General features: G+C 38.3%; 1 protein-coding gene across 3 annotated transcripts in view; it reads left to right on the top strand.

Annotated features, from left to right (window-relative positions):
• The first annotated feature begins 6,159 nt into the window (after window positions 1-6,159).
• ST8SIA4 (ST8 alpha-N-acetyl-neuraminide alpha-2,8-sialyltransferase 4) overlaps window positions 6,160-24,426 on the top strand; it is a 50,258-nt gene continuing 31,991 nt past the window's right edge. Inside the window, exons 1-4 of one of the 3 annotated variants that reach the window (XM_058823515.1) lie at window positions 6,160-6,471; window positions 10,940-11,071; window positions 13,232-13,264; window positions 19,978-20,235. In XM_058823515.1, coding sequence (XP_058679498.1) covers window positions 6,359-6,471; window positions 10,940-11,071; window positions 13,232-13,264; window positions 19,978-20,235 — 536 coding nt within the window. In that variant the 5' untranslated portion in view covers window positions 6,160-6,358. The remainder of the gene's footprint in view (window positions 6,472-10,939; window positions 11,072-13,231; window positions 13,265-19,977; window positions 20,236-24,426) is intronic. The other 2 variants (XM_058823516.1, XM_058823517.1) reach the window with 2 other exon arrangements.

Below are 24,426 nucleotides of genomic sequence, written 5' to 3'. Positions count from 1 at the left end.
TAGCCAGAAATTTACTTTACTTTCTTTCATTTGACCTAAAAGAAACACCTAAGTAAAAAGCAGTCTCCTGGCTAAGTCATATTTTATCTTCTAGAAATAGAAATTCTTCGTTCGGACTCCAAAACTGAATTATACCTGATCAATTAAGTGAATTTAGGTCTTGACCACAGGTGCAGGCACATTTAAGTAAGGGAGACAAGAGGCATGTTCTTGCAAGAAGGACAGATCAAGACAAAAAACAGACACAGCTATATGCATTTCTTGCCTTGTTTACTCAGTAGGCCTGAATTAGTCATACTTCTCCATTTGTACTAGTTTGAAGGCAAAGCAGTGGGAGATTCCAAGTCAGGACTACAGTTTCATAGGAAAATTTAAATAAAGACAATAGGACAGAAACACTAGCTTAACCTGACAGAGTCAGAATACAACCTGACACCCTGTTGGTGAGGGTGGTGGGAGCAGTCCTATTAAATGGTTGTTGTAGTCCTGTTGGAGTGATGGATGTGGTTCTGTCAAAGCAGTGATCCTGTTGAAAAGTCTAGTCCTTCTCTGGAACTCTGGTCGTGGATATGATGCTTTTTTCCTGTGGGAACCCAGTGGTACTGCTCTGGTGTTCCAAGCCTCAGATTATATACAGTTTGGACTGTTTGGTTCCTCCCGCCTTAGAGCATCTTGGAATGGGATGGTGTCATTTGTGAGTCATTCTGTGAGACCTTGATGGCCCATTAGCAGAGATAACCCTCTGAAGGGGGTTATTAGGGCTGTCTAGTGGTAGAGATAAAGAATGCTGCCTCACCTGTTTTAACATCTTACGAAGACAGTAATAGAATACAAACTTTTGGTTACATCTTACACTTTAACCTAAGACACCATTTAAGTAGGTTCTTGTGCCCTTTTTGAACTCTGAACTTTTCCTCTAATTCCTTTTACTGGATCTGATATAGTTGTTGCCCTCTCTCCCAGTTGCCAACCCCTTAATCCTTTCATCTTCACCTTTCTTCCATATCAACTTCTTCTGTCTTTCTCTTCTGTTAGTTTCCCAGTGTTCTCTAACCCTTATCTCTGTTCCCTAATTTTTTTCTTCCTCCCACTTACAAAAAAAATAGGCTGTCTTGAGCCTCACTCAAATACAATATGGGAAATACTGCAGCTCATCATTATTAAATTTCAGATATACAGTCCCTATGCAGGTGATAGACATTTTGATTACAAGTAGTGAGGATTTAGCCCTCTTGCAAGGCATATTAACTGAGAGCCATCTTGAATTAGCATTTTTATAACCAATGTTTGTGGGACTTCTGCAATATCCGATGTCACAAAAGTAAGGAGGAGATCATAATAACTGACAACATCTTCTTTCCAAGTGGTCCCTATCTGCATGATCATTCTGCTTGGAATATGGACATGGTTTGTATTTTCCTACTGTAAAAAAGCATGCACTGATCAGGGAAGTATGCAATGCAATAAACACAATAGTGTATGTCCCTAAATTAAACATCCTTCTTTGCTGTTGCACTGCAGCTTTATCTGGGGATCTCTACACTGGCTAAATACACTACTGCAGAAAAGAATGTAAAATACAGAGTACGGCTTCATTGGGATTTAGTTCTAACACTTCTTAAGGAATGTCTTCTAGAGAAAAGTATACTCTCTTCCTATCACCCACACAAAAGAAATGGCTGAAAATTTTGGATAAGTTTATTCTGTCTCCTCACTATTGATCCTGTGATTGTTCTGCAAAGCAATTACAAAGACTAAGTCACCACTGCATGCTGGTCACAAAAGCTGCAGGGAAAGTGAATGAGAATATGGATTCTGACCTGGTTTTTGTGCCTCTGAATATCATGACAAATTTAACATCCACCAACCCAAACCTGGAGTCCTATATGGTAGAATAACTATGCAAAAATGCAGCTTAGTGCATTATCTTTTATTCTGCTGCCTATGGAAAGCTGTTGCATATAATTATGAAGTATTTTATGTGATACTACTTGTAATGCCAGTAATGCTAAAAATGTAATACTGGACTTCTGCTACAAGAGGAAGAGATAATATTTCAAGAGGTGTAAATTTTGATGAAAGTATGATAGATGATGATAATCAGAAGCATAGAAAATATTCAAATTTAGGCTGTATGAGCAATTCTGTAAGTTTAAGTGTTCTGTGCACATTAGTCATAAGCAACTAGTAGGATGTCTGGTGCCTTTACTTGAACCATCAATGAAAATATTGAAGGATATTGAAGTCAGCTATGACAAAAGATTAAAGTAGCAGTAGTACTTATAAATTGACAAAGGACCATTCATTGTTTTAGCTGGGTTTTTTACAAAAAAATTTTTTTTAATTGTTAATACTATTAAATACATTCCATAGGATTAAATCAGAGTCAATGTTGTTAAACAAATGCAAGAATGCCGCACAGCATTGCCTGCTCCTGAAATAAAAGCATACACACATGACCTTTACATAATGTTGTGTATTTTGTTGAAAGTTACTATGTAGGAATCAGAAATCTGTATTCACTGTAATTTGATAGATTGATTAAAATTATATAGTAAAAAAAATAGTTTAAGGGTACCTGACAAACTTACCTCATTCATCCTTCCACCTTGAGTTAAAAATCCAGATTTGTGTAACTTGGTCCTAAAGACAACAAGCGCTTGAAATGCTACAGCTTCCCCAGGAAATCTCTTCTAGTGTTTCTTTATCCTCAGTGATAAAACAGCCTGAACTAATTCAGAAGAGATTTCTGGCCACCCATATAAAACATGAAATACTCTTAATGAAAAAGGGACTTTATATGATAGTATGCATTAACAAACATAAATGTTTCATGTTTCTAGGCACCATCTTCAGCATGAAATGCAGTTCTTCAAGAACTCTTTGCCATAGAAACTAATTAGCGCTCTGAAATTTGAAATGCTTAAATGCAAGACTATTTGTATTCACATTTTTGTTCCTCCAGTAGTCTTCGTGAAAGAAATTCTACTATTATCACCAGATGCCACAAAATAGGATTTATTGAACATGTTTCTGGTTCACAGAGCTAAACCATGCCTCTAATTAATGTAAAATAAATCATACTATTTGATATAAATGCTATTCAAATATTTAAATAGATTGATGATTTAAATATCATTAGGATGTATGAAAAAGAGGAAGTAATTTCAAGGCATAATTTAGATAGCTTTTTAGAAGTATGAACTGCTGTAGATGGCACAAAGATAAAGGAATTGGTGAAATACTAAATATGAATATTTAAACTCTGCACTGTAAACTCATTTTCTGTAAAAAAATTAATTATATCACTGCAAATGAAATGTAACATCTGGCTGAATTATATTACATATGTGCTATACATATATGTATTATTTGTGTCTGCTGTTACTTGAGAATAAAACTATAGTAGTTTTAAGTAGAGAATTCAGTAGAGAATAAAACTATACCAGGAGGGAAACCCAAAAAATGGCAGAAGAGCTGAGAGGGGTCCTCCTCATTGTAGTCAGAGCTGTAAGTCTTTTTCTGAATGAAAGCTCAGGAGTGATTTGGAAGAGGAGTGAACAAATTGGGAACTTGCTCTGGATCCACTTCTAAGGAGCTTCTGAAACTCAGGGTCCCTGTTACATAGATAAAATCAGAGCTTTGAATGGCATGGACAGAAGGTGAAGACAGTGAATCACTGTAGGGGATGAGCTGGTTTACATCTCATGATACCACAGTCCTTTTCTGACCCAGAAGTATGTTTTCATGTTAGTAGAATCACAGGCATGGGAACAGCTGAAATTTTCAGGAAAATGCCACAGGTTGTTATGTGCATTGTGCTTTTTTTTTGAGAAGTGGTTTCCTCCATGTTTTACTTAAGTATGAACTGACACTTTTTCATTGTAGTAACTTGGAAAAATCCTTTTGAGTCTTGATGGTTAGGAGCTTGAACTTTATTGATCAGTTTCAGTCAGACTGGTTGCAACCAGACCAGGCAGGGAAAGAAAAGTGCACTGCTGGGCACGGCAGGAATATCACTGTCAATTCTCAAGTGTCTTAGACGCAGGCAGGGATTTCTTGTGTTGAGTGAGAATTAGTTCTCATGAAGCAGCATGGGAGCTGGGTTTTAACCTTCAGGGAGGAAGAAGTGCAGCAGTAGGTAGAGGAGAAGAAGGTGATGGAGGCAACACTGTTTTCTTTTGAACCTACATGTGGTCTGGCATGAAACCAAGGAGCTGCTGTGGCTAACTGTATCCTAAGCTGACTTTGGCAGTTGAGGATGGAATCAAGTAAAATCAACTCCTGAAGATGGCTGAATTCGGGATCCTCTACATACATTTTCAATGCCTATTTTTAATTAGTCCATCTAAATACAAAAATAATCTAATATACAAAAATTATATAAGGTATAAAAAAAATCAATGATATTCAACAGAATTGACGTCCTTACTTTTAGGCTAAACATGTGATGTAGTTTTTACAAAGATATTAAGTAGAGTTTTGCATTGAATAAACTGGTTTGTTTTTTTTAAAGACTGTCAGGTATACAATGGGAAATTTGAAATTCATTCTCACAGATAGAATGGGTTTTTCTCCCTTTGCTGCTGATGCCTTAGAGATCACTTTCTGAGACTAAGTTATTAGAGTGACAGCAGAGAAGCGCACAGAAAATGCAGCTTGATCTGGCTTGCGTGGAAGGAAACTGCAATTTCCATTCAATTGCACTGAGACTGAATTAAAACTTTTTTACTACACACAACTGATTTTTCCAATGTAAAAATCAGTTGGAAATTGATTGAAATTGAAAGGCTATTAGTAGCCTTAAGATTTTCAACGACTTCTCTAACATTTCCTCACTCCTCATGCCTGTGAGGGAGTACTCTCCTAGAAAGGAAAAATGTGTACTTCCAAATTTCTTTGCATCCGCCTGTGAAATGTCTGTTACGGATCAGTTCTGGAAACAAGATAGCAGGCCAAATAGACCCAGGGAAGGTTCTGTCATCCCATGAGCTCTTGCTTGTAATTTAAGCTAGAAAAGAGAAGTCACACTAAATTTACCATCAAAGCCTTCCTGGATCCCTGTGGGAGGTGTGTCGTATTGGCCTTACTTGTTCCATAAGAGCAAATTAAGGGCTGTGGGCAGATCCCTGTCACACAGAATCAGCATAGTTCCAGTTCACTCACTTTGAAAAAGGCAAAACAATACTGAGAAAGCTGATTTAGCCAATAATTTAATCTTTATGTGATGTGGGATTGTCCATCTCAAAGGTTTAGGGTTTTTTATTTTGTTTACGGGTTTCGTGGGTGGCTTTATTTTTTTTTTTTTTATTTATTTATTTTTTTTATGCGTGTGGGGGTTTTTTTGTGTGTGTGTGTGTGTGTGTTTTTTTTTTTTTTTTTTTTTCGGTTTTTTTTGGGGTTTTTTTTGTTTTTTTTCTTTTTCCTCCTGCATTTCAGAGAAACTGCCACAGCAGAAATTAGGAAAATAACGGCCGTGTTGAGACGGTGTGGATGAAACAAGACCCTGGAGAGCGCGGCATGGGCGGTGGATTTGGCCGGACTCCAGGGGGTCTATGCAGGGGCCACGTCGCTTCCCTTCTGCATTCCCGCCTTCTCCTGCGGCTTTGGAACAGCAAGACCGGGAAAAACCCCGAGGGCCTTGTTCGAGCCACAATCAACCATATCGGGAGCGAGGGGGGAAAAAAATAACCATTGACGAACATCCCTCATCTTTCTCTGAAGTGTGTTCCTTTTCTGCTGCACAGCAATGGGCAGTCCTTCGCTCTGACTTTCAGACACCCAGCTGGCAACACGGACACAATAGACATGACCCAGGCGAGGAGCGCAAGCCTTCCTCAAACCCGGTGGATCCGCCCGCGGACCACTCCCACCTCCTCTCGCCCCACCTGGCGCTGCCCGCGTCCTCCGCTCTCCTCCCCGCGCCAAGGCCCCACCCGCTCTGTCCGCATTGGCCACACTTCGCCCGCCCCCACCCCGCCCCGGCGAGGGCGGCCGTAGCCGCGCCTTCGGCCGAGAGGCGCTGCAGCGGATCTGGGTGGGCCGCGGAGCCGCGACGTGGTCCTCGGTTCGGCCCTGGTCTTCCAACGCCCAGGGACGCCGCGGACTCGTCTCCCCGGCCGAGGCAAGCTTGCAAGCCCAGCTGCCTGGCAGGGCGAAAGAGAGACAAACTAAACGCCAAAGAACCTCCAGCCTCTGCTTCTGCCTGGTTTTATTTTATCTCCTGTAATTATTTCGGAAAAAAATAACCAAAAAATACATCGCCGTGTTTTTAACAATTCGTGCCGCGTGTGCAGCTGTTTCCAGCACAAAGGATAAACAAAGGAAAAGGGGGAGGGGGCCACGTTTCGCAGAAGACATGCGTTCTGTCAGGAAGAGGTGGACTGTGTGCACCATAAGTCTCCTCCTCATCTTCTATAAGACGAAGGAAATAACACGGACCGAGGAGCGCCAGGAGGCAGCTCTCGCCGGGTAACTGCGGGGCGCCGTGACGGGAGGGCGATCCGAGAGGGCGGCTGGGCCGTGTGGGTTGTCAGGTGCTCCGGAGCTACTCAGGCTGTGACCCGCAGCTTGCCATACCAGCGTAGCTCGGCGCTCTCGCTGACGGGCGCTGCCGGAGGGCCCGGATGCCGCTACGGGACGAGTGGTGAGTGGGGCTTGCTGCCGAGCCTCGGCGGCCGAGGGTGGGTGCGAGTGCACGGGAAAGGACAGGAGCTGCCCTACTTCGGAAGTTGCCTCCCAGCCGCCGTAACGGGGCGCTCCTGGGAAGTTTCACCGATCCGCGGCTGCCCCGGGACGGCCCGAGGTGGCGGCGGCGGTCGCTGGAGCTCGTTGTGCCTCGGTTTCTTCCCTTTCGCAGCCAGGCGTGGTGGGGTGCGGGTCTGCTTCCGTCTTTGGTGTTTGCCTGGAAGCTTTGCTTAACGTGGCTTTTTCTTAAGGATTCTTGCTCTGAGAAAAGTGTAGCTCTCTTAGCTCTCGAGCTTCCTCCACTGGAAAGGCTGGTCCCTCGCTGAGACCAATTGTTACATACTCTTTCCCTTTGCTGCCTGTGGTTGACTCAAAACGAAGAGCAAAGAGTTCCTTGTCATTTTTATCTTTGCACCTCAGCTTTCTCTTTATGTATGTGAATTCATCCTGTATTCCTCATTTTTCTCCCATCTTGCAGCTGTTCTCTGGAGATGCTAGGTTTTCAGCCAAGTTGGTTTTTCCATGGTGATGTATAAGATTTTGGTTTCTCTGGAGCAATGCATGAATTTATTGGTCGTTCAATGTAATCGATAAAAGCTAAGTAGGAACTCACACTTTCTGTTTGTTAGTGCATGTCGACTGTGGGTCGAATTCTTTCACAGTAGATTTTTGTCCTCTTGTGTAAGCCCTTGCCTTAATTTAAGGAGGAGGCATAAGGGGGTTGTAAGTACCCGTACAGGCTTGGGGGAAGCTGAGGCAATTACAACCTACTTGGCCCCCGGAGTTAAAGACGAAGGACATCCCTCTTTCTCAGGCAGTCTGGTGAGGGAGGGGGACGCAGGCAGCTGAGCACGGCTGGGCAGCTGTCGCCCCGGCGCATGCTGAGGGCAGGGACTGTCCGCACCTGTGTGTGCAATATTTGCTTCCTTTTTTATTCAAGATTTTTACAGCTTTCTGTTATCTCTTCCTCTTGTTCAGCCTGAGTGTAAGCCGGTTTCTACCACAAACCTATCTTTATTCTTAGAAGATGAACAGAAGTTTAAAATTTCGGGTTACAGCTATGTGAAAACAGATGTGAAAATGAACGTGTGAGGTAGAATTGTCATTGATACCCGTGTTTCTTAGTATGTGCTCCTTCCTCTCAGACTAGAAGGAACTGATGAAATTGTTCAGAAATCACTTTATATAAGTTCGCAATGAAAAATCTGCTTTCCGCTCACTGCACATTGTTTGACACAACTTAAAACCTTACTAAAATGAACTGTTGTTTTAATATTAAATGGAAGGAAACAAGTCTGTTTAGTTATAAATACACATGTTCCTAACAAACACTTTAAAATACAGCTATAATATACTTCTGACTAGTCATTGTGATATCTCTATTTCTTTATCAGGGAGACTTCTTGTGCTGTATGGTACTACTCACTTTCACTATTGCAATATTTTTTCTCTTCATAGCCCGTTGTCCCATTCATTACTGTATGAAGCAAAAAAATAGCCTAAAAATGTATTGCTCATCACTGCTGCCTCTATTGATGTTACACTTTCCTTTCTCCTGAATTAGGGGTTTGAGATGTTGGGTTATTTTTGACTGGTCATGTGAGCAAGCAAAGTCAGTTTTCCATGGGTTATTTTACTTTCAGAAGTTATGGATGAACGAGGTGGCCCATTTTATGGTTATTAGTGGCAGTAGACAACTCAAACTGGCTATATACAGTTTGAGTTTGACAACAGACTGGCTATATACAATTCCAAGTTACATGAGAACTTCTAAACCAGCTGTGCACTTTCATAGGGAAGTGTGCTAGGACAATTACTGTGAAGTGCACCCTACTTCAAATAGACAGTAATGTCCCTTTCAAGGTTAAGCAAGTAATGAAACATGCATGCTATGCGCGGAGTAGTGTTGCTTAGACAGTGTCATCTTCTACTGAAATGGAATATGCTTGAAGTCAGTTATTTTATTTGATGAACTATCTTAATGAGAAGAGAGTCTTGTTATATAGGTCTGATTGGTCACCAATGCAAGGTAATCCAAAGTGAAGGCTGACACTGTCAGTTGTAAGTTGCTGCTGCAGTATGGCAGTTCTTTCAAATATATCAGAGAGGATTTGCAATGATTCTAGAAGATACAAAATAATCCACATTTCTTTCATTTATTTACACAATGAAGAATTACCTGGAGAAAGTTTGGATTTTTATGTATTAGTTTATTTAATATTGCTTGAAGTGAAAATTAATCTAATAAAGGGGAGAGGAGCATCTAAATGAGCCCAATTGTATTCATAGTAATAACTTTAACACAAAGTGCTTAGGATCTTCTTTCATAAGAACATAATTTAACATTTTTTGAGTGTACAATCTGTGTAATTCACTGCAGTTGTAAATTGTGACTATGGAAATCAGCCACGTATCGAGTGCTATGGTTTAAGTGTTGGCAGTGCATTTTGTTACTAAGTTTTGTCACTTGTTTCACTGTTCAAGTGTGTACTAAATAATATTTAATCTAGAATAAACTAGAGACATCTCTGAAGTATCCTTAGACTGAGAGCTTTACCTGGATGTAATTTGGTCATTTGACTTTAGATGCATGCACTCAATGCATGTAGAAAATATATGCAGGAATATATATGTAATTAATATTATTACAACGATTTTGGAAAAGTTTTAGAGAATAAAAAATGTTAATATAGCAAAAGGTATTAATTGGATACTGGCTATTGGATTTAGGGACTTCTGCAGCATCTTCCCATGCATTCAGGTTCGCAGGATTTGGGTAATTTGCATACAGGTCATGAACCTAAAGTTGTAGGTTTTTGGTAGATGGCAGCTTTACCTCTGGACCAGTGTGATGTCTGGGCTGCAGGGTGTTGGCATGAGGGTGAGGGAGAAAGGGAGCTGCAAGTAATGCAGGATGGTTTTGGTGAGGAGTATGGTAATGGTTTGTTAGTTAATGGGGCTTTTGCAATGACAGCACGTTTTAGAAATTACTGCATATTACCAGTTTTGTTAATTGAGCTTAATTAATGTCCTATTATCCTTAATTAATTTTCTATTGCTTGTGTTTAGTCTGTTCTGTATTTTACTACGTATTAGTGCTTTATATACAGCCAGTAATGTTGCTGTGTTTCTTACTAAGGGCTCTGATACCATTGTTATCAAAGCTTACAGCCGCAGAAAAACAAGTGTCAGCAATTCTGGAAAGCTTTCAGGCTCACATCTTTACCATTTTGTTCATTGATGGGACTGGGTCAGATATTCTGTTTCCAAGTTATTGTTATTGGCAGTATTTCAGAGCATGCTTATTTAACAGAAAAACAGATTTCTATATATCATTGTCCTGTGCACACCTGAGTTACAAAACATTTTTTTGTGGTGGACTTTTGCCTCCAACAACTTTGATATATTTGTGGTGAACGGCCATGTTTAAACTCAACTGAACATTGCTCTGGCATCTAAAACACTGTGGATGATACACTATAGATGATAATGGAAAGATGTGGAGATAAAAATGAGTTTTAGTTGTAACACCTTAAATTGTGCTTGTAGTGTTTGGCTTCTTTGCCTCATTTATGTTATCCTGTTGGTTAATATCACTGCAGCTTGTTCTAGCTCACCAGGTGTTCAGTGGTCATCACTCAAAGCTTACTATATTTATTTCTTTTAAGGTTACCTTGCCAAAAAACTACAATCATATGACTGATGGACAGGATAAGACAATTGGAATGTTTTGGATGTGTGCAAGCAAAAGTTTCATGAAATGTTAGGAAAATTTTGTATTTTGTATGTCCTTAAGCTCCAGAATTCCATACTTAAAAATCTTTAGCGTTTTTAAGCAGAAGGCCAAAAATATCTGTTAAACCAGTATTGCAGATTATGAGCTGGGCAAAGGCTTGAAATGTAATACTTGATTCTTAGTTTAGTACTAGAAATTTGGAACCTAGAAGTGCAGAATCTGCCTTACAATCATAATGAAGTTTTGTCCAGATTCACAATTTGGAGTTTATTGTAGTCTTGTTATGGCTATTCCATTACAAGTATAAACAAATTTAAGCTCCTAATTTATGTATTCAACTATTACAGAAACTGTGTCATAGATTTTTTCTGTTACAGTTTATTTTCTTTAGAAAGCTAAGAGATAGTTGCTTATTTTTTTGTGAATAAAAGGATATATTACTGGGGCTTGGGATGTAAATTACTTAAACTGGAGTTATCCTTGATGTAATTGTGTGCTTTCTATATTGCATTGCAGAGATGGTGTACTGAGTGTGAGTAGATCAATCATCAATAGCTCCAATAAGATAATTCAAAAGGGTGGCTCCTCAATTTTCCAACATGCTGCAGAAGGTTGGAAAATCAATTCTTCTTTGGTAATGGAAATAAGGTGAGTTTCCTAAATAAAAAAGCAATTCATTTCACCTTGCCTATGATTATTTTAATTTATTTTGCTTTATGATTCCTTTGGTCTATAAAACAGTAATTTGATTTACATTTGCAAGTGGATGTTTTTAAAGTGTATCTATTTAGGTTTCAGTGTTAAATGCAACTGTATGACATTAGGCTTCAAAGTAAAGTCATCCTTCATAAGAATTAATAAAATGTTTTCACCTGGCTGTGACTGTAAGACCTGTGTAATCAATCTCTATTATTCATGTCCATATTTAAGCTGGTTGTCTAGAACTCTTCCACAGTCAGTGGTGAGAAACTGGTGCTTTTAGGACATGATTTTCTCTTATCCTAAAGGTTTGATATAGAACAGGTGAAAGTATCTTAAGCATACCAGCTTTTCTCCCTTGAATACAGAGGGAGCTTAGGCAAACAGCTGGGGTGCAGGAGTCAGTAGCTGGACCATCAAGTGTTGTGAGTCCACTTGTGGCTGTGGCTGGTCCACATCACAGGGTCAGACACTGACAATAGCTGTGTCTTAAGCCATTTCCTTTATTGATATGAGGCCAAAAAGAGCCTTAGGCTTATGCTGAGGGGGCAGCCCAGTAGCAGAGTTGAACTGTTTGATAGTTCTGATGTGTCTTTACAGTGGATCTCTGGACCTTGGGGCCTCAGAGAGTAGCAAGATGCCTCTGAGTGTGTCGTGTTGTATCTTCCCCATCTTCATCAGGAAGATGGCCCATGAGAGAAGCACATGGAGCATGGATTGGCATTGTGGAGTTCTAGGAGTGCCACATGCTATGAAAAATGAGGGAAAGTAACTATTTTTAACAACAATTGCATAGTAGATTAGACTTGATTTCTGAATATTAAGATTTTAAATAGTAATGTGTTCCAATTAAAATGTAGTTGCTATTTCCCTTTCTACTTTTTTTTTTTTTTAATTTTTTTAAAATTAAAGGACGATTTATAAACCCCTAAATCATGCATTGTTTTCATGTATAAAAGCATGGCTTCTCTGAATGAGAAATATAAGAATTTTTTTAATGACTGCTATTTTATGTCCCTAATTCTAAAACATGCAGAAGATAAAGGTAGCTCAGAAATGTATGTATCATAAGTTATGGGTCCAAAAGTTGGGGAAAACCAGTTTTTTCTACTTGTGAAGTACGCTGATTTGGAAATGATTGACTATAAGTAGAGACAATTATTCTCAGTCATTTTACTGAAAATTTGAGTATCATATTTCAGAACCATTTAAAACCGATACGCTTTACTGCTCAAGCCAAACAGAAAAGCAAGAAAAGGTATTACAATAACCTTTTGGTTAAAATCAGGAGACAAAATTAAGCTTGGGTTTTGCCAATTTTCCACCTGTTCCAAATGCAAAATATGTTATTCAGACAATGAAGTAAAACAGTGGAGAATGCTTTAGTATGTTTTCATCCTGTTAATACATATATATCATTTCATGTGTAATAATTTCAATCCACTAGATTAATGAGATTCAAAATCTAATTTTTTTCTTAATCAAATCAAACTCTCCTTAATCAAATCAAAATCTCTAATTTTTTCTTAATTGTTTCCAGAGAGGGAAATCTCTCTTATTTAATAAATCACTATTGTGTACTTAAGAACCACTTTTATATATGGGGTTTTAAAATACCGTGCAGGGAAGGGGGTCTTTTTTGTCTCATTAGTATATAGTGAAGAAAGCAGTGTATCTTGTACACTGGCTTAAGTACTAGAAGTAGAGGTTCCACTGTAATTCTGCCATTGTAAGAGTGTACCATAGAGGGCATAAAGCTGAGATTATTTAGAAGTCCACATTGCCAGTCTTGTTTTCAGAGGAAATGGCTACCTTAACGAACTCTGGGGCAGACAGAGTAGGTAGGTGTGAACCAGAAAATTATTTTAGATTAATGTGACTTAGGGTTAAAAGTTGACATGAACTCTATGAAAGGAGTCAGTGCTACCCACCAGGCATAATCTTTCCAGCAATCCTCTTTGCTGACATGTATAGCACATTCAGTTATGGTTCTCAGTAGTGAAAAAGGGATATCAGGCATGCTTTTCACTGAGGAAGTTGCATGCAACACCTTGTGATGTATTTCAGACTGATGTCGACTAAATTATGTACATTCTCTCACTTTTTCAGGTGGTTTGCTATGCACCTTTCTTCCATGTTACAGTAAGAAGCATTTTAGTTGTAGTTTTACACTTACACACCTTTCAGGACTAACTTTAAAAGTGTCTGGCAAAGTCGTACAGTATTCTTGTGGTTTAACTAACTGCTTTAGCCCTCCCTAATATGTTGCATGCACTGTGTAGACTATGAAGATGATTCATTGTCTATAATTGCAGCTGTTAACATGATGAGTGGTTGGTGGTCTTGTGGTGTGATCATAGGAAGTAACAGTAAGAGATAAATAAAAAGCAAGTTAGTGCCTGTTGAGTAATGTATAAAATGTTATCAGTTCTAAGTAGTGTAGAAATAATTTGTGAAGCCATTCGTGTCCATCATAAAGATATTTCATAAAACTTAGAGTCATCCATGAATGACAGATGTTTTTGTGTCTTCCTTTAGCTTTCCACTCACATTATCAATTTTCAAATGTAGAAAGTATTTTTTTGCTTTGTTCAAGGACAGTTGGTCAGTGATGTGTCAAATCATGTTGATTGGCATCTAGAATATTGTACTTTTCTATTGCTTTCTTGACTTTGTGGTCATCGTCTCTCACTGTTTTATTTTTGCTCAAGTTACTGATGTGTCTGTCAGCCTCAAAGGCCTTAGGAATTCTTGGCAAAGCCAAGCTCAGATAGGAGTCAGTGAGTGGTAAATCTTCTTCATCAGGACCCCATGGAAGGATGGAAAGCTTTCAGTGGGTTTCTGGTGCTTTAGAACTTTACAGCCAGAAAAGGCAGTCTGTGGAGTGTAGCAGCCTTCTTGGGAAGGCAGCAGCCTTTTGGAGATACTAAGCAGGCTTAAGAAGAAAGTGCTAGACTTTCTGTGATTGAGGTGAAAATTATGGGTATTACTAATTAGTATTACTATTTACTTGGGGCTGCGTGAAATGTTCTGCCTTTGCAGTGATTGATTTAGTAGGAGAATGGTTTTTACAACTGATGTTACTTTCTCATTGCTGGCAACTTCTTTGAAGAAGAATTGATCATTCCTGTGACAAAGGGATGAAAGGGAAGAAGACTGCTTTCTTAGCTCCCTTTTCTATCTGTGTTATTTCAGTCATGAAGAGGAGTCCAACATCTGCTAAGGTTTTATGTCTTATGTCCTTTCTACTCTCTGTAGCAATGTGAAAGTTTTCCTCATGCTTATAGAAATAAGGAGACTTCATTTGTAATGAAGGCTATAGTTTCAGAAAGTAGGTATGTGTCTGCAATGGTACAAACCTGTTTGAGAAGGCCTTCCACACAGGACTGATGACAGCACATCTATGACCTGTGTGAAATGAACTACAATTTCCTGTCTGTGACTTTTTTCTACTTACTTTTAAGTAAATATGGTAGTTTATGCTGAAAGGAGCAAAATAAGGTTATGAATTGCAGGAAGGCAAATTTTTAAATAGCTACATTGGGAATGTATTTATCTCTACAATGTAACAGAGACTATTTCCTGTCAGAAAAGTATGAGAATTTGTAAGATGTCAGCAGCATCTAACAAAAAAAAAAGCATCTTCCTCCTTCAAAAGGTTTCAATTATTATCAATTTTTGTCTTACAAGTTAGTGTGAAACAGCTCTGATAAGTCCCTGAAGTGCTAGCAGTAAATACAGAGCCAGCAAAGGAGCACTACAATTGCTAAGTAGTAAATGCAACTCAGCAATGGAGCACTACAATTGCTCGGAAGCTTTTGGAGCAATGTTCTAAAGCCATTTGCACTGTTTCTTTCTGATTGTTTTTGTGTCCAAGACATAGAATCCAGGGTTCTCTGGTCTGGTTTAGTCATATTAATCCTCAGGAGATTTTTGCTTGCCAATCTATCTTACTCTACCTTGCTTATCTTCTTCAAAAGCTGGTATATGGACGACCTTCCTTTTGCATGCCCACTCTCTTGTATTAAAGTGTTTCTGTTTGTGGGACCTCCATCAGCTGGGAACTCCTTGAAGCCCTTCCAGGGTTATTTGCAGCTAGGTATGTTTTTAACAAATCCAAATTAGTGGTTGAACTAGATGATCTTTCAAGTCCTCTTCCAACACAAACTATCCTATGATTCTAAAGACTGCTTTTCTTGAAGAGCTTTTCTTGAAACCCTTTCAGACTCAAGTAAAACCTAGCACAGGTGCTGTGGTTCTCACTGCTTCCTCAAGAAACTAGCAGGAGCTGGAACTCTAGTCATGTAAAAGAGCAAGCTGTGACCTTCTGTAACCATAGAGTTTGTTCTTTCATGTTGTTTTTAATTAAAATAATTTAGCTGGCAAGAAAAATCATGTTTTATCTAGGTTGCAATCCCTGGTGATTGTAAAGGCTGAGGGCCACCTTCTACTTTCCAGCTGTGGAGTGCAAAGCAGAGTTAGGACTTGATAGATTGAAAAGTGGGGTTGTTTATGAAGGCCTGTCAGAGACAGTCTGCAGGAAATCAAGAGGAGGGATTAGAAATCTACAGCATAAAAGTTTTTAAAAAAATGTTGAGTGTTTTTTTATTCCCAGGTAAATGAAGGATATTGCTAAGAATAAGGTATAGGCCTAAGCAAGACATAAGGAACAAGAGCAGCCTCAGCTTCTGTGGAAAAGATCTAAGGAATACTATGCTTCCAGTAAGGCCAGGGAAACACTGACAGAGGTGCCTGGGGAGGTTGTCAAGTCCCCACCACACGGGATTATTAGGAACATATTAGATAAACATGGGCTTGGTTACATGTAGGTAAAGGCATATCTTCAGTGGGCACAGAGAGGATCAAGTCCATCTCTGTTCCATAATGTGATTGCTGGTGAAACTTCCTGGGCACTTAGGATGCACTCTAGAGGCTTCTCCTCACACCTGGAGGGGTCTACTCAAGTCCAGCCGCAATGAATTATGGCACTGCCTTCCTCTACAAAAGTGACTTTCCCCAGAAAAAGCACTGACAGTCATATTTCAGTTTTCTTAAGAATGTCTAAAAATATACATGGTTTTGTAATCTTCAAATCGTCTAGTGGTCTATTTTCTTTGTTCATTCACACAGTTCTGAGGCAGGTGAAGAACAGTTTGAGATTGTATAATAGTTTTGTGGTACAAAAGACCACAGTACAAAATGAAACTAGAAAAATGTGTGATGAGAAAAATGCCATCGTGCTGCCCCAGAGCAGTACATAGTCTTAACATTTGGGAAGCAGTTCAGAGACATTACTGTTGCATGAACTCATCAGACAACCCGGAGTTTCTGTTGGTACTTAAATGTTATGGAGATCTGTTTCTGCTTATCAAAGAAGAACCATAGGTCAGTCACAGATTATGACACTGTTTTTTTTTGAGTCGTGTAAACATGTTCCAAGCAGCTGCTTTGTTGTAATTAAGGGTGAGTCACATCAGTCTCACCTGACCACAAAATGGCTCAGGTCACACCCTGACACAGTTTTATTTGTCATAAAAAAACTTGAAAACCACCTTAAATGAAACTGTTTACACAGTTTAGCTTAAGGCTGCAGAACATTGTTTCTTCAAGGTTTGCTAAAAACACTGCTGTTTTTTCCCTTACAGTTGAGCTTTTGAATTTAGTATGCAGCTTGAAGTAGATTAGTGCTTACTTGTGGAGTACTGTTATTGCCATGGTATCAGTGAGTCAGTAGCACAGAGGAACTTAAAACAATAGCATGGACTCTGCATTATTTATCATTATTTATTGTCAGTATCAGAAGATACCTGGATACAGTCAGATGAATCAAGAAAAAATATTTTAATGTTAACATGATTTAATGTTAACATAATGACAGCCTCTGATAAGAAAATATTTTTGAATATGTGAGAAGATACTAAGATTAGACATTTCTGACTATCTCAGCATTTTATTGAAAAATAAATTCTGTAGACATTTTGGAAATTTTGGCTGTGTTAAGTGAGTGGTTGATTATCTGATTCTAATTCAGGTCTACATGAAAATCTTTGGAGGACTTTTATAAGCATATAGATAAATGAGTTTTGAATGTAAGCAACCAAATGAATAATGGAAGCCAATGTGCTTTTACTTTTTTGACACTGTTTGCATAACTTCACTGCCTTCCTCTTTCAAAAATAATACAGAAGATACTGCATTCATGTACAAATGTTGTTTTTTTTTTTTTTTTTTGCTAGCATGGGCTGTTTAAAGCCAATTTTTTATAGATAACAGGAACTAAAGCAAATCTTCTGGTGATCACGTGACTTTTTGTAGTTGGAAATCTAGTTCCTGTGAATTGCAATTAATTTTTTGAGGTTTTGACATTCATCAGTGGTTATCCCTTTTCACATCAAAGTTGATGTTAAATGAGTTTCTTGATAGCTTGGCCGATGATGTTTGTAGGTTTTGATGGATTCATATTATCTTTTACAGCTCCAGCTGAAGTAGACCTCTTCCTATGTGATGAATAATTGCAGTAATTTTTAATACTTCTGGATTAGGCAATTCTTTCTTTCCTTTTCTTTTTTGTTTTGTGTCAGTTGATCTATCTGTTGCAGAGCGCCCACAAAGTTAAGCTATCAAACTCAAGGAGATTTAAAGTCCATTCAATTTAAAGGCCAAATTGGAGTCTTCATCTTCCTTTTTACAGAAATACCTTGCCTGGCCTTAGCAAAGGCTAAACTAAGGATTTTAAGATTGTTTGTCCTGCTTTTCTGAGTCCCTCATATGCCTCAGCATAAGTTGCCTTTACTGTGAGGCTGCTTGCTTCATGTGTGACAGCTGTAACAGATAGCCCAACATATTCCAGATATTCTTTCCTTTTTTTTTTTTTTTTTTTTGGTCAAGTTTAGGAAATGAGAGGAATTACTTAAAAACCCTTTATATTATGTTTCACTTTTCCTATGGCTTTCAAGATCTGAATCCATGCAAGATTCAGACATACTCTTCTTTCTTGAGGCAGCAACACAAGAACTGGCTAGTGACTATGGGTGTTTCTGTTGTTCATCTCTTTTAATTTGTGGGGGATTGTTTCACCTTTATGGCTGTGACTAAGTGTTACAACTGCTAGCATAACATTTCTAGTTATCTTTTCCTGATTGGTTGTGCTCTATGGAAGTCTTTCTTTAGAAGCTTAATATATAAAAAACATTCTTTTAGTTAACAAAATATCAATTTTTTAAAAATTCCACCTTACCTACTGACAACAGTGAAAAATACTAAGTTTTTGTTTTTCTTCTCTTCGTAGATGCAGAGGTTTCTAGTAGATTTGTTATGTACTAAACACCGTGGCCTGGCTCAGCACTCCCTGTCTGTTCCATAAGAGGGTTGTACTTGGTTCAGATGTGATTTTTCTTCACAAACATACCTGCTTCACAGGTGGACACAAGCTTGTAAAGCTTCGCTCATGTCTTAGTTTGAAAAGACAGGTGTCTGTTAAGGAAGGCAGGAGCTTCTCTTGAAACGCAAAATGTAAACCCCCTCCCTCTGAATTATTATAATTTTGAAATTAAGGAGCTCTTAGGCAAAGATATGGGAATAGGAATAACAGTTCTTTATTAGGAAAAATAAAAATAAAGATGCAGTAATAAAAAACAGCACTGACAGAGTCAGAATACAACTTGACACCCTGTGGGTCAGGGTGGTGGTAGCAGTCTGATTAAATGGTGGCTGCAGTCCTCCCAAGTGACAGGTGTATTTCTGTTGAAACAATGACTCTGTAGAAATGGTGTAGGTTTTCTCTGAAGGTACAGTGGTGTTGTAGATGGGTCTGGTCTTTTTCTGGGAATCTAGTAGGAAAAGGCTGATCTTCTGGGATTCTAGTGGGAAAAAGCTGCCTGTGGTGTTCTAAATAGCAGATTATATCCCGGTAGGAATGGCTCCTCCCCCTGGGTGGAACATCTCACAGTGGGATGATGTAATTTTATCAGTCATGCTGTGAGACTCAATGGCCCATTAACAGAAGATATCTCCTCAGAGGGAGGATTGGTTGTGGAAGAGATAAAGAAAACCATCCCACCTGGTTTTAACAGATAGCAATCGAAAACACATCTCTGGCCACATCTTGCATTTGCAACCTAAGACAGCTGATTTATAATCCTGAGCCATCAGTGGCTCCTCCATCTCTGGCCTAGGGATTTTTTCAGCTTTTTATGTCAAGGGCGTACTGAAGACTGCTCTACTCTGCCAGTTAAACGTCAGTCATTGCATACATTAGTCATAACTCTGCAGTCATTATGTATCTATTTTGAATCTATGTATTGAACATGTGCCAATTTTTGGACCCTTGTTTCTACCGTTCTGTTGAGGGCAGAATGGAAGCTTTGGACAGTTTATTAGACAATCCCTCCCACTGAGTTACGAGGTATAGAACTTGTTTTCTAAATCCCTTGCATGTTAAACCCCTTCTCAGAGAGGAGTCAAGGTGTGATTTTAAATTTGTTTTTATGAAAACAAACTGCCGCAGTTCTTTTTAAAAATGTCTTAATTCCGAAATTTTGTGAAGATAGTCAAACACAGTATGCCTTCAAATTTTCAGTTATCTTTCCTTCGTCTCTCTGTGTCTTTGTGCTTAGAAGTCATTAAGCACTCGTTCTGTAGTATTTGTGTGTTACATTGTAACCACAGTGTTAACTCCATCCTAAAAGCTTTGCTCTAACTCAATCCTAAAGCATGGGAAATTACCCTGGCAGGACTGACACTGTTTGCCCTCTGCTTTATGATGTATGGTTTGTGCAGTCTATACTGCTGCTAGATAAAATTCCATTTGAGCAGGGAGTGTTGGGTTTTATCTCTACGTTTTTCTGTCAATGCAGGAAGAATATTCTCCAGTTCTTGGATGCCGAAAGAGATGTCTCAGTGGTCAAAAGCAGCTTCAAGCCTGGAGATGTAATTCATTATGTACTGGATAGACGTCGCACTCTAAATATTTCTCAGGATTTGCACAGCCTTCTCCCTGAAGTTTCCCCAATGAAAAATCGCCGATTTAAAACCTGTGCAGTTGTTGGGAATTCTGGCGTCCTTCTGAAGAGTGGTTGTGGGAAAGAGATTGACAGCCATGACTTCGTAATAAGGTAAGTTTTTATCTGCTGTTGAAGATGCAGAGTACTATGTTTCTTGCAGAAAATCTGGGAGAAATGTTTTAATCTGACATACATATTACAGGCATTAGCTAAATTAATCTGAAACATTATCCACCAACATGTGATTCCCCAAATTTAAATTCATGCTTGTATTATTGATAAGAAGATTATTGTGAAAATAAAACAAGGGAGACAGGTTTGCATTACTTAATTTTGCTTTTTGCTGTGCTTATTCCAGACAAAATGATTCTTACAGAGATCTTGGTTGAAGAAATGCAAAATGGTTTCTTTTTAAGAATACTCTTTTTTAGCTTTTGGTCAGCATAGATGGCCTTCTGTAAATTACTACATTACTTTTGTGTAGCATGTACTAAAATTTCAGTGTATTATATTGACGTTAAACGAGGATGCCCCTGAGGTAGTGGGAAGTCACCCTAATATATTCCTTCACATTGGTTTAAGAATCTATTCTTGCAGTTTGGGGGAAAATGATATGTTTCTCTTTTTATTTGTTCTTCAGACACACAGAGTAGAGGGCCTTTGGATTTCATGTATCATGTCAAAGCTGGCCTCATTTGACATCTTAGCATTATGTAGAAAATGCTGAGCAAGAGATGGGTACTTCTGCTTTTGAAGCAGAAGTTTCAATTGATTTGGTTTGAGAAGGATGAAAGGACAGAAAAAAAAAAGAGGAAGACTGTGACAGAAAGCAATATAGAAATATTAGTCATTACAAGTTATTTGCTTTTTCCTTTTTTCACCTTTAAGAGTGAGGACAATAAATAGTAAAAGGACATGGAAAAGAAAAATAATGGTTTTGCAGTACATAAATAAAAGAATATACATGAGTTTTATATTTCATTTGAAAGTTATTTTAACAAGTTGCAACTGAAGTTATAACACACTTCTCTTTCATTTTCCTTGTTAGTCATACTTGTACCACTAGTTATTGAAATTAGCATCCTTACTTACTGCAGAGGAAATCTAAAATTAATTACCACAGTTTTAAACTGCATGTAGCCTATGGCATGCTTTTGTATTTTCTCTGAGATTAAATGTGATTCATTTAACAGGATGTCCTGGTTTTGGACAAATTTAGGAGGAAGTGCTCTGAAAGGAAATGTTCTGTATCCTTTATACTGAAGAGTAGGTTTTAGCAACTTTCTTTCACGAGTTCTTACAGGTTTGAAAGTATTTTTCTTGGAGAAAGTGAAAAAATTGTTTATTTAACAAGCAAGTTGTTTACAGGTATGAAAAGAACGAATAATGTTAAATAATAAAACTTTTTGCTGCTTTGAAGAGATTCAGAATTTTTTCTGTAGTGTGGTTCAGTCTTTTACTGAGTCTGGAGCTGGTCTCTGGACCACCATGCAATGTGGGGGGGACCCTGGACAATGTTTTGGTTTTTGGATTGGAGAAAAGCTGCATAGTTCTAGAAGACAAAGCTACTGTTCAGGAAAATCTTCTGCTTCAATTAACAAATGAAAAGCTAACTTAAAAAGCAAAGAAACTGCTCCATCTGTTTTTTCTAGAGAGAAAACGAGTTGGGAAAAACCAAGAGTCTTATCTCTGTGTTTTAAAACACAGGTGGCAAAAAAATGTTATCACTTCTCTTTCCTCTTTCTCTCTCTCTGGGTTTAGCTTAAAGCTATAGGACGCATTTTTGGGCACAAAGCAGGCGAACAAATCACGCCAGGACACAAGACTACAGAAAAAATTAGATGCTAAATTTTCTAGATTAAAATTTTCATAGGGAAGGCAAGGTACATACTTCATTTTAAATCATGTGCTGAATTTCTTTGCAGTCATCCCCATGCTCTTCTGCACATTTTAACTAGTCATGAAGCTGGGTGATGATATCTGATAGGAGGTTTTAAGTAGTTCAGTTACATGGAGGAAAGATAATATTCTAGAGACTTGGTGGAGCTTAATAAAATCAGTAGTAAGTTACTGTTGCTAATCAGGAGTTTAGACTGGCGAGAGAGATGCGCATGTTCTGTAAAGATGATGAGGAAATGGAACAGGTTGCCTGGGGAAACTCTGCATGTCCCATTCCTGGGAGTGTTCAGGGCCATTTTATATGGGGCTCTGAGCAACCTGGTCCAGTGAAAGTTCTCCCTGACCATGGTGGAGGATTTAGAACTAGATAATCTTTAAGGCCCCCTTTCAACCTAAACCATTCTATGATTCCATGAAACATCTCTTATATGGTGTATGACAACTAAGTGGTCTGTATAACAACTAGTGAGTCTGACAATATTCTGATTAATAATCTCTAATGTTTTGAGAATAATGTGCTTGGCCCTCCTGCCTATAGGGAGTTTAAATGCAGTGTTTTGTTTTTTTTTTTAATTTACAAATGAAATTTAAGATATTTTAGAATTTACATATTATAATTTAAACTGTATGATATTTATTTATTTACATCTCAATGCATGTATAGTTATATAGCATCTGTTTAAATAGCAAGGAATTTCTTTGTAACTGAAGTTAAAGTAAAAAACAAATCAGTCATGAGAGTTAGTTTCCTGCATTCCTCATCTTCCCTTTAGAAAAATTGTACATCACTTGATATGTAATCACATGGTGTAATTATGAAATTCTGGAGTGCTTCATAAACCCTTACCAGTATTGCTGTTGGGATTCTGGTATTAAAATGTACCATGACAGTCTGTTAATCTTTTTACTTTTATCTGATCTCTCTAGAAGTAAAATGTCCTCACTTATGTGTTGCCTGATGGTATACTTGAAAGGAGTTTCTGAATGGATCCAAATGTATAGGCTGGTGAAGGACAGTTTTGTAGAATCTTCTGATACTAAGTGCATTATGTCTATGTGCTGTGACAAGTATGTCATACTGTTCTGGTTAAATGTATTCCATTGATTTTGATTGTATTTTATTGGGGGGGAAGGGGAAGGGGGGTGAAATCTGAAGGAAAATTTTGTCTCTGAGAGTTGTTTCTTAGAGGAGCAGTTCTTAGGTTAGAGTTAACACCAACATTACCATTAATTTAATGATCAAACTGAGAGTGAAAGTCTGTGACAATGAAGAGGACACAACAGATATCCAACAATATTTGCACTATTGATTAACTCAAGATCCTATACATGGAGTGAAAGTGTTAATAATAATGGACAAACATGTAGAAATTTCACAAGTTTAGTGAAGTCATGCCTATTTTGACAGTCGAAAATATGGTCCGTCTAATTAAAATGGGAAGAGAGGACACTCTGTTTGTAAAAGAATCCCAAACTGTGATGACTGTGAACTGTTTTCTGATTCCCATATACCTTTCCTTTTTATCTCTCATGTTTTTATACTCCATAAGGAACTATTGATCTGTGTGTCCCTGCTACTCTCTTCTAGTGCTGAGCTTCAGTGTCTTGCATTTTGATCTATAACCAGACACAGTCTGAAGCACTCCAAAATATCTGATTACCTGAATAAGTACATCTTGTTCCCATATTTATGCACTTTCTCATGCTGAAATTACCAGCCCAGGGGTGAGTTAACTGTTGCATCTTACGGAGCAGATGAACTTCTTATAATAAGTGGTATATTTTGAAATGCAGTGGTTATGTAGGAGTTTCTGAGAAATGCAGCTGTATTTTGGGCCAGTGGAAAATAACAATGCCAAGCATTGCCAAGTAATAAATTGGAATTATTTCTGGAAACCAATATGTACCAAACAGTTCAGCTTTGGGTTCAGAATTTGAACAATATCAAAAATCAGAGTAAGTAGTTATATATATTTTTTTTTAAAATAATTTAATTGGACGTTAGTGATGAGACCTACACAAAAGCAGCAGCCAAGTTCAGTTTTGGAGTAATTTGGTTAAAACCAACCAGTCAAACAAACCCTAGTAAATATATTGTGGTTTTTTTTTTTGTGGTAACCCCACTTCTAGAAAAGTCCCTTTCATTTCAGTTGGACAGTATGGAGAAGAGGCCTGTTGAGTGAAACATTTTCTGTAGGTTAGCGCTGCTTTGACAAGGAACAGCCATGAGAAGATATTAGTTCCTTCTTTCTATGGATTGCCTGGTTTATATGTTACAACTCTGCTTTTCTCACCATAGTTTTTCCTGGTGGCTCTGCCAGCATTTAGGAACCAAGTGGATGTTTTTGCCATCACTAGTGATAAAATTTTGCTGGGCAAATGCAGCTCTATTTTTCCAGAATA

The sequence above is a fragment of the Ammospiza caudacuta genome, chromosome Z, assembly GCF_027887145.1.
Source record: "Ammospiza caudacuta isolate bAmmCau1 chromosome Z, bAmmCau1.pri, whole genome shotgun sequence".
Lineage (NCBI taxonomy): Eukaryota > Metazoa > Chordata > Aves > Passeriformes > Passerellidae > Ammospiza > Ammospiza caudacuta.
Note: the sequence above shows the minus strand (reverse complement) of the source record. Positions and strands in the feature narration are given on the sequence as shown.